The sequence below is a fragment of the Dioscorea cayenensis genome, unplaced genomic scaffold (assembly GCF_009730915.1).
Source record: "Dioscorea cayenensis subsp. rotundata cultivar TDr96_F1 unplaced genomic scaffold, TDr96_F1_v2_PseudoChromosome.rev07_lg8_w22 25.fasta BLBR01001419.1, whole genome shotgun sequence".
NCBI lineage: Eukaryota > Viridiplantae > Streptophyta > Magnoliopsida > Dioscoreales > Dioscoreaceae > Dioscorea > Dioscorea cayenensis.
In genome coordinates, this window is record NW_024087810.1 from 2814 (window position 1) to 13143 (window position 10330).

The following is a 10330-nucleotide window of genomic DNA, read 5'->3' on the forward strand; positions in this document are numbered from 1 at the left end:
TGAACCATTTAAGGTAAACTAAAAACAAGGTACAAGTACAGAATCACCCGTTTTTAGTTAACTGACTTTAGTCAAGTTTGAGAGAGAGAGAGAGAGAGAGATCACCATCACCCGTTTTTAGTTAACTGACTTTAGTCAAGAGAGAGAGAGATCACCCGTTTTTAGTTAACTGACGTCAGAGAGAGAGAGAGAGAGAGAGAGAGAGAGAGAGAGAGAGAGTGAGTGAGCGAGCATCCTTTTTCTCTATAAATTCATGCACTGCTCAGTTAAACTTCAGGATTCAGCCATTCAGGAATACCTTGAGTTTGAGAGAGTCAGACATGTCAAGCACTGCAGGTCAAGTGATTAGATGCAGAGGTAGTTGATAATAGTTTTCTATTTTAATTAATTTGTTTGTTTATTTTGAATTTATATGATGAGTTTATATATATATATATATATATATAATTGTTGAACTTGCAGCTGCTGTTGCGTGGGAAGCAGGGAAGGCATTAGTGATTGAAGAGGTTGATGTGGCTCCTCCTCAAGCAATGGAAGTTCGCCTTAAAATACTCTATACCTCTGTCTGTCGTAGTGATATTTATTTTTGGGAGGCTAAGGTTTGTTTCTTGGTGTTTTATTTATTTATTTATTATTATTATTATGATTATATATATATATATATATATATATATATATATTGCTTTTTAATTTGGATTGTTATGTTTACTGGTTTTAATATATAATATGTTGGATTATGTTTTCAGGGTCAAAATACCATTATTTCCTCGAATTTTTGGGCATGAAGCTGCAGGGTATTTTTGTCGTTTTGAATCAATCTAAAAATATTTCTTTTTGTTTGTATGATTTATTTATTTATTTATTTACTTATCTATTATTATTATTATTATTATTATTATTATTTGATGATTAATTGTACAAATCACTCGTACGGATTGCTAATATAGTTGTTGTGTTTCTTTAATAGCATCTTTAACGCCCATTGAGCAAAGCTCAATGAGTGTTTAAACATTAAACGCTCCCATAAAAAACGTATGGTGATCACTAAGCGTTTGGTGGCCACTATACTTTTAACCATGAGACCCACTATTTAAAAAAAAAACACATAGGTCCCTCTCAATTTTAAATATAATTATGAAGTTTTTAGGTATAATACCTGAATTGGTCCTTCTACTTTTCTCTCTCTTTTTTTTTGGTCCATTTACTCAGAAATGCTCCCAAGTAGTCTCTCTACTCTTGAAAATGGTTCTACTTAGTCCATTCTACTCTAAAATAGGCTAAGTATTGGCTGTATTTTTCAAGAGTAGAGGGACTAAATGGGAAGAGATTAAGGGCAGAGAGACTAAATTTGGTCATTTTCAAGAGTAGAGGGATTAGTGGGGCGCATTACTGAGTAGAGGGATCAAAAGGAAAGAGAGAGAAAAGTAGAAGGACCAATTCGGGTATTATACCAAGTTTTTATTAGAAAGTGATTTTTATTAAATAAATATGTATTCAAAAGTGATTTTTATTAGATAAATATGTATTATGAAATTTTTTATTAAAGTGATTTTTAATAAATTAACTTATTATTTAAATAATAAAATATTTTTGAAATAAATATATTTAAAATAAAATATTTTGAGATGATTTAATAGATAGGAGTTAAATGGGTTGATTGTGGGAGCAACACGAGAGAGATAGAGAGAGTCACACACGAGAGATAGAAAACATGTGCCCTAATTTCTCCCCTAATTTCTCTTTTTATTTTTTTTAATTAAAAAAATTGACACATCACTAGCTACATCATTCGTGTGGCTAGTTTCGTGTGATCTCTTCGTTCTATATAGCATTACTCTAACTATTATGGGAGATTGTTTAATTGATAAGAGTTTAATGGGTTGATGATGTGGCATGGACATCAAACTCTATGATAGTATAACGATTAAAGTTGCTCTAAAGTTAAAATGAACATATTCATGATAAGGTGGCAACCGAGCAAGGTGAGCCCATAAGTTGGCCCATTTAATTTTTAATTTTTATTTAAAAACAAATCATTTTTAAAATCATTAAAGTTTTAAGTAATAAATTGGTAAAATTGCTAATGTTGGGCTAGCCAATTGGTTGAGGCACTCTTTACTCTCATGCGAGGTCACTTATTCAAATTTTACCAAATATATAGTAAGCAAAGGTTTCCAATGTCCAAGAGGTGCTAAAAAATTCTCTGTATAGAAGCATGTTTGTAACTAGGGCTGTAAACGAGCCGAGCCGAGCCGAGCTTTGCCTTGTTCAAGCTTGGCTCGTTACTATTTAATCGAGCTTGAACTCGAGCCGAGCTTTCTTTGAGTTTCATTTTTTATGTTCAAGCTTGGCTCGTTACTATTTTAACCGAGCTCGAGCTCTAATCGAGCTTCTTTCAAGCTTCATGCTCGAGCTCAACTTGTTAAGAAAATTCGAAGCTTAGACTTAGCTAGCTAACTTGATTAAGGCTTGACTATTTTTTTTATATTTTATTTTTTTATTTAGTAAACTTATTTAATGAATCATTATCAAGTGTGACTCAATTCGATTTGAGTTTGATTATATTAATGATTGTTACAAATAAAATTGTAAATAATACTATAAACGAGCTTTTAATTATACAATAAACGAGTTCTTCACAAGATTTAATGAGCCGAGTTTGGTGGTGTTCAAGCTTGGCTCGTTTATCTTATGAGCTCATTTAACTTAATGAACTAGTTGACATGAGCTTTTAATGAGCTTAGCCTTCGAATAGTAGTTTATAGCCATATATGTGTAACTCAAATTGACAACAATGACATAGTCACATATACACCTTAATATACATATACATATACATATATATAATGTAATATATATATACGAGCTCACAATCGAGCTTATAAACGAGCTTGTTCATGAGCTTGGTCACGAGCTGTGTTCGCGAGCCAGAACGAGCCGAGCTTTTGGCTGTTCAAGCTTGGCTCGTTTATTAATCGAGCTTGAAAATGATATTCAAGCTTAGCTCGTTTACAATATGTGCTAAACACGAACGAGCCTTTATCGAGCCGAACACCGAGCTACTCACGAACGGCTCGGCTCAAATACACCCCTATTTGTAACCCAATTCTCGTACCACCAAGTGAGAGCATATGACCTGATAATTAATTTCCGATTGTGCACACACCTCTGATTATTGCACATATCATATTTAAAAAAAATAAATCAATAAATTGGTAATTTTTTTAAGCATGTACAAAAAGTATCTTAAAATAAAAAATTTGAATATATGAGGCCCTGTCTTTGAGGATGTTCGTAGATTTCCATCTCCAGACATCTCTCAGGATTTATTAGATCTTAGATGTTGATCTATCCCTAGGTAAATTTTCATCTGCGGACATTTACCGCTCCTTTCTCACTCTCTCTCTCTCTCTCTCTCATTGAGAACATGCACAAGTGACTTATTTTACAAGAGCATAATATTTATTTTTTTATTGTAAGAGTTTATCTATACATATACAAGAAAGAGGTATTTTCACATGTTTTATTAAAAAAATATTTAAAAAATTAATTTACAATCATTTATTATTCACTGGTGCACATAAACCGATAAACCTATGGAGGGGAAAAAGGGGTGGTTGATTGGTTGGTTGTAATAGGATGGTGGGCTAAGGCACGGTCCAGTTGGCATCTTAACAAAGGACAAAAACGTAATTTTATAAATCAAAGCAAATATATTCAAAAAAATCGAGAAGAGCAAAATGATATTTTCTTGGATTCAAAGACAAAAATTAACATTTGGGTATTGGACATGAATCAACGTGAATATATTTGTAATCTATGTAGATTAGACACCAAACTGCCAAATTGAAAATTCAAGAACAAATCAATTGTTAACTCTTAGGGTCATTTGGTTCGTGGTAATAATATATTACTACGTAAAGAGATTACTATCATAATATGGGTTGGGAATGTTATATAATTGGGAATATTATGGAAATTTGATATAACTATTTTGGTTGGAAACTCTTATTACTGGTAATATATAGTTCATTATCGTATTTGATTCATTATAATCAATTTGGTAAAATATAAAAAAGTTATTACATTATCACGGTAATCAAAGATAGACACCAAATTTGATGGTAATAGGATTACTAACTTTTTTGGTAATATTCTTATGTTGATAATGTGATATTATCATCAGATTACCATCGGTGCAATGCCAAACATAGTAATATTTTCAAATTACTACATAACACATAATAATTTTTCTACATTACCGCGAACCAAATGGCTCTTTACAGGCTAATATTTGTTTGTATTTCTCATGTTAGAATTGTTGAGAGTGTTGGAGATGGAGTTACTGATCTTAAACCCGGTGATCATGTCATTCCGGTGCCCAGCGGAGAATGTAAGGAGTGTATACATTGTAAGTCCAAGGAGAGCAACATATGTGATCTTCTCAGGGTAAACTTAGGCCGGGGAGTGATGATCAGTGATGGGCAATCCAGGTTCTCCATTAATGGAAAACCGATATACCATTTTGTCGGAACATCGACATACAGTGAGTACACTGTTGTTCATGTCGGTTGTGCTGCGAAGATCAACCCTTCGGCTCCTCTAGATAAAGTTTGCATTCTTGGTTGTGGCATTTCATCAGGTGAAAAACTCTTGGTTCATGTTTCCATTCATTAACTATGCATGTCATTGTTGCTCAAGTTCTTTGTTTTCTTTGAAGGTCTTGGTGCTGTTTTGAATGTAGCAAAACCACCAAAGGGATCATCAGTTGCTGTTTTCGGCCTTGGAGCTGTTGGACTTGCGGTGAGCTATCTTTCAATGATATAATTTAAACTAGCTTAATATAATACGAACAAATAAGATCATATATATCTAATGATATTGATGATGATTCACAAATAGGCCGCCGAAGGGGCGAGGATTTCAGGGGCTTCGAGAATTATCGGTGTTGATGTGAACCCGAAAAAATTCAATCATGGTCTGAATTATGATGTTCTTGATTGAAGTTCAACTCGGTTTATCTGATTTGATAAACAGATTTGCTTGCATTTCAACAGCAAAAAATTTCGGTGTCAGCGAGTTCGTAAACCCAAAAGATCATGATAAACCTGTTCAAGAGGTTATTGCCGAGATGACCGGTGGGGGAGTTGATCGGAGTATTGAGTGCACCGGTGATGTTGATGCAATGATATCTGCATTTGAATGTGTTCATGATGTATTTTTCTTCGAACTCTTTTTTTGTCGTGTTTGATTTTGCTCGGATACTTTCATGCTTGCGAATTGTATGGATGATTCAATATCTCAGGGTTGGGGTGTTGCTGTTCTGGTTGGAGTGCCACACAAAGACGCCGTCTTTAAGACACATCCTATGAATCTGCTGCATCAGAGGACACTTAAAGGAACCCTCTTTGGAAACTATAAACCGCGAACCGATCTTCCTGCTATTGTGGAGAAGTATATGAACAAGGTGATGATTGAAATTTCAGAAATCATTCTCACATTGTGTTATCTAAGTCCTTGTTCTGATACCTGATGCAGGAGCTAGAACTGGAGAAATTCATCACTCATGAAGTGCCATTCGCTGAGATCAACAAGGCTTATGAGTTCATGCTCAACGGTGATAGTCTCCGCTGCATCATTCACATGGATGGTTGATCTGATTCCTATGTTTGCTTGAAAGGAATAACTGTTGTTCATAATCCAAATAAGTTGTGGATTTCTCAGTAACTCTTGTAATTTCGCATATAAAATATATTTGCTTGTTTGAGATGTCAAAGTTTTGGCAACAGATGCTTCATTGAAAAGAATCATATGAAACAATTGCAACATTAAAAAAATACCAAAGTTCAGTAGAATCAGTGCTTTCAATTACGGCAAATGCATTCGGGAAGTGGATTTTCATAGAAAGATTCTTCAGTCCTAAGACGGTTTCTTCCTTTCATTCCTGGTAGAGAACCATATCTTTTCCTTGGAGATCCTTGTCTGTCAAATAACAAATTCAATATCAGTGGTTTATCAAGAGGTGGTTGCACAGATGCCATCGACATTACCTTGATTTATGCATTTGAGTTACAAGTGGCGATAAAGTCGAACTTTCTTTCAGCTCTCCATTTTCCATCTTGTCAAAGAGTTCCACTAATCCTTTCCTGAAGCCAACAGGGGTGCGAAATAATGTAATTTAGAAGATGGTAGAGGTGCAACATGTCGACAATCTCAACTACAAAACAGGTACAGAGGAATACCTATCTGGGTTGATTGTCTTCCGGTGATCGAGATATCTCCGATGTCCCTCAACAGCTCTTGCCATGTTGCCGGTATACGATGGAACAAATACATCACTTTCGACTGATATTATATAATCAATAGCCGCAGCCTGAGATGCATGACTGACAAATTTTTCCAATTCTTCTGTCGCTAATGTCTCCTGTAAAAAATTCAATGTAATTATAGGTGGAAGAATTGGTAACATAGTTTGCACCAAACATAATTTAGCACAAGATGGGAGAACCTTGAAAACCAAGTTAGGGAAGCGAGATCGCAAGTCTGAGAGATAAGTGTCTCCACCGAATATTTCACCCGCCGCTATATAGATATAGGTGGCTGGAGGGTAACCCAAAGCTTGCAAAAAGATCCCAACCTCTTTGGGGGTCAAAGGACAAAAGCCTCCTATTCTCTGTTCGGTTGAGTTTATTTTCTTTAATTTCCAATGTTTCGTATTCTCCCTAAGAACAAGAAAGTCCGTTCACAACCAAATCAAGGAAATGAAAGAAAATCCACAATAAATAGAGAGCATCTCACCTCAAAGCAGTCAGCATTTCAGCTTCGGAATCGTTGAGGCCATAAGTACATCCAGTAAAAGAGACTTGCACTTAATCTCTTAACACATTTATACATTCATTTTGCATGAACTATGACTCAAATCCACTTCTTGACTAGAATACGAACATCTTAGACACAAAATTTATATCAAAAAATTAAATAGTCCTAATAATTATGTCTGATTAGCAACAGAAAATTAGAATCGGATTAATTCCGTTTCAGATTCATATTAGCAACGAACTTGCGTTCCGTTTTCAAATTAACAATAGAATAAACTTCCATTTCTAAATTAACAACGGCATATAAGTTGATTTCTAATCCGTTTCTAATTAACAAATGGAAAACCTGTCGGTTTCTAATCTGTTTCTAATTTAGAAACGGAACATGATTCCGTTTCTAAATTTAAAATATAAAGAACTTATTAAAAAGTATATATAATTATTGTATAACATTTTAAAAATTTATTAAATTATTAAATCTAATCCTATTTGAAGTATTAATAAATAATAATTTGTATAATTAATAATATGAAATAGACTTATAGAGCATTTTTTTTTATAAATTAATTTTAACTTTTTTAAATGAAAAAATTCATTTTGACTTTAATATTACTTAAAAATATGCAAATAAATTGGTAATTAATCTATATATATATATACAACTATATATATAAGATGTTTTATTTAATTAATTAGGTAGAATTAATGTGATTTATTAGCTAGGTAGATTGAATGTGATGTATTAAATTGATCTCAATAATATATTTAGATAATATTATCCTAAATAAAAATTATTTTTAAGTTAATATAATTAAAAATGGATATTTATATTTTAAAATCATTTTAAAAATTTATAAATAGCTTACAACTGGTTGAAAGATGTATCAATCATATATATATATATATATTCATTATTTATGTATAACTAAATATTTATTTTAATTATATATATTAGAAACGGATAACTAATCCGTTTCTAAATTAAAAACAGAACGATTGGCCGTTGCTGATTTAGAAATGGACCAATAGTCTGTTTCCATCTTTTAGAAAAGGATAACTATTCTGATTTAGAAACGAACAACTATTCAGTTTCTGATTTAAAAACAGATAACTTGTCCGTTTCTTAGAAAGGGAATGCAATCCGAAATGGACAACATATCCGATTCTATTTCAAAATATTATTTATTATATTTTTTTAATTTAAAAATGGATTAAAAACCTATTAATCTGTTTTTGAATTTATTTTATTTTTAAAATTTTAAATGTAGAAATAGAAACGAATAATCTGATTCAAAATTTAATCGATTTTATATATTTTTAAATTTAGGATCGGTTTGGAAACTGAATTTTTTCTGTTTCTAATGAAAAAACAGAAACGTTTGGTTTCTAATCAATATTTCAAACTGAGTTTGTTTGTCTAATTTCTGAAACGGATTAAGAACTGATTTGATTTAAAAACAGATTAGAAAAAGGCAAAAAATCCGTTTTCATTTTTTTAATTTAGCAACGAAATAAAATCTAATTTAAATCCGTTTCCAATATTAGCAATGGACAATATTTGCATTGCTAATCAAATTAGCAATGAGCTTTTTAGGAACTGAAAAATTCCATCTAACTTAAATTAGCAACGGATTGGAAACTGAAAAAACTGTTTCTAAATTGTGAATTTGTTGTAGTGAAAAGCAAGCATCATTAATGATGTCCACCTACCTTTTAATTATTTATTTATCTAATTCCCAAATTATCAAATAATAATAATAATAATAATAATAATAATAATAATAATAATAATAATAATAATAATGTTTCAACGAGTTTGACGTATCATCCTAACTATAAATAACTAAATAAATATGACAAAAAGTTTTCTTTGATGCATCTGTTTGGTGACCTATTTTGTTCCAATTTTACTTCTATAACTTTTGACCATTCACATCTTATTATTTATTATTTTATGTAATGATCTGATATAGAAACAAGTTCTATATTATACTATCAAATGCCGGACATTCAATGGTAACCAACATTTCTGATTGGCAGTGTCTTGGATTACAACAACACAGATGGAAATATCAACATCCTTCCATTGCTCAAAACCATAATCAGCCACAAAATACCAGTATGCATCTTCAGGTAAGATGTTACTAATTTATTCTTGGAATCAAATTGCATATTTAGAACATAACCTAAAAGATTAATTGATGAACAAACATTGTTCTCTTTACTTTACAGTGGTGATCAAGACTCAGTTGTTCCATTGTTAGGATCTCGAACACCTTGTACGAGAACTAGCACATGAGATGAAACACAGCATTACAGTTCCATATCGCACATGGTTCTATAAAGACCAGTTATATACACATATTCATATGATATCGAATTAATGTTTATATAGATTATATCATATCTAAAGATGGTATATATACTTGTGATTCAATTAAGGTGGGAGGATGGATGACAGAGTATGGGAAACTGCTGACATTTGCTACAGTGAGAGGTGCTGCTCATATGGTTCCTTATGCACAACCAGGAAGAGCTCTGCAACTCTTCAAGTCATTTGTGAAAGGACAGAGACTTCCAAACATAACACAAACTTCCTTTTGATCTTTTGTTCTTGTACTGTTTCAAATCACATTTTTGTGAACTTTTGAAGAAGCACAAATAATAACAGAAGAATAGTTTGTGTTATATAATATATATAAGAGTTTGTGTCTGTATATGGGATTTTAGTCCCACATCAGCTGGGAGTGAGAATGGTCATGGATGAAGGCTATAAATAAAGGAAGGGAGGTCGATAAGAAGGTATGATCCTTCAGGCAGTCCAATGGGAGGTGATGAGTGGTAAAAGCTTGCGCTTTGATGCGTGATGGGTGTGCGCCCATAGCCTGTTACGACAATGAGCACACTCTATATATAAAATTTGGTCTCCAATGGTTGTGAACCCTCACCTTATATATAAAATTTAAATATTTTGTACATATATATAATATTAAATATTAAATAAAAATATATTAATTATATTTGATGTATGTATATGATAAAAAGGAATAAATAGATGAAAAAACTTAGGTCAGGAATCTCTTAAGTTCTGTAATTTCTGCTGTATATTCTGTGGGAACAAGGATTAAGAAATCTAGTGGGAATGGGATCGAGAAAAATTTTCTCTTGAACATGAGTCCGAAAATGGGGTCAGTCAGGGAATATATTTTTAGTGAATTTCTGTTATGTTGACATTTCTGTCTTCCCTAGAGATCTCTATATTTTTATTAAAGATGAGTTTGAATTTTTAAATTTTAATTGTAGTTGTACACTGAAGGCATAAATGGACTAAAGAGTTAATCTTACTTAAAGAAAATATCAAATATTGAAAGAAGAATTAGTTGTGGCTCAAATGCTGTTTTTTTTTATAAAATTATTATATAATTAATTTTTTTAAATTTGCTTTTATAATTTTTTAGAAATTTAGAAGATTTGAGTTAAGCGAAATTAGAAATTTCAAACTCATTTAATTT

The 10330-nt window shown here is 31.9% G+C and overlaps 2 protein-coding genes, 1 long non-coding RNA gene and 1 other non-coding gene across 4 annotated transcripts; 3 read left to right on the forward strand and 1 right to left on the reverse strand.

The window, feature by feature from the left end:
- Positions 1-235: 235 nt before the first annotated feature.
- Positions 236-5769, forward strand: LOC120256393 (alcohol dehydrogenase 1-like). The gene is given in 10 exon segments (XM_039264086.1): positions 236-357; positions 463-599; positions 747-755; positions 757-794; positions 4317-4642; positions 4721-4803; positions 4903-4978; positions 5058-5215; positions 5306-5467; positions 5539-5769. Coding segments are annotated over 10 exon segments (1143 nt in total). The 5' UTR covers positions 236-320; the 3' UTR covers positions 5656-5769.
- On the reverse strand, positions 5725-7858 carry LOC120256392 (O-fucosyltransferase 38-like). Its single transcript, XM_039264085.1, has 6 exons — positions 7813-7858; positions 6799-6868; positions 6509-6722; positions 6243-6424; positions 6051-6146; positions 5725-5982 (listed from the first exon to the last, which is right to left on the reverse strand). The coding sequence occupies exons 1-6, from the start codon at positions 7856-7858 to the stop codon at positions 5865-5867; spliced, it is 726 nt and encodes a 241-aa protein (XP_039120019.1). The 3' UTR covers positions 5725-5864.
- A 954-nt stretch (positions 7859-8812) lies between these two features.
- Positions 8813-9552, forward strand: LOC120256394. The gene is made up of 3 exons (XR_005535286.1): positions 8813-8951; positions 9051-9168; positions 9261-9552. It is a non-coding gene; the product is annotated as an uncharacterized LOC120256394 (long non-coding RNA).
- A 92-nt stretch (positions 9553-9644) lies between these two features.
- On the forward strand, positions 9645-9746 carry LOC120256395. Its single transcript, XR_005535287.1, has one exon. It is a non-coding gene; the product is annotated as a small nucleolar RNA Z279/snoR105/snoR108 (small nucleolar RNA).
- Positions 9747-10330: the final 584 nt, after the last annotated feature.

Bases quoted from the DNA above. Each gene is read 5' to 3' on its own strand.
- LOC120256392 (XM_039264085.1), bottom strand. From the start codon at position 7,858: ATGGAAACAGACTATTGGTCCATTTCTAAATCAGCAACGGCCAATC. The intron at 6,723-6,798 runs GTGAGATGCTCT...TCTTGTTCTTAG, and splicing joins GAAATGCTGACTGCTTTGAG to GGAGAATACGAAACATTGGA. The intron at 6,425-6,508 runs GTTCTCCCATCT...AATTTTTTACAG, and splicing joins TCCCTAACTTGGTTTTCAAG to GAGACATTAGCGACAGAAGA.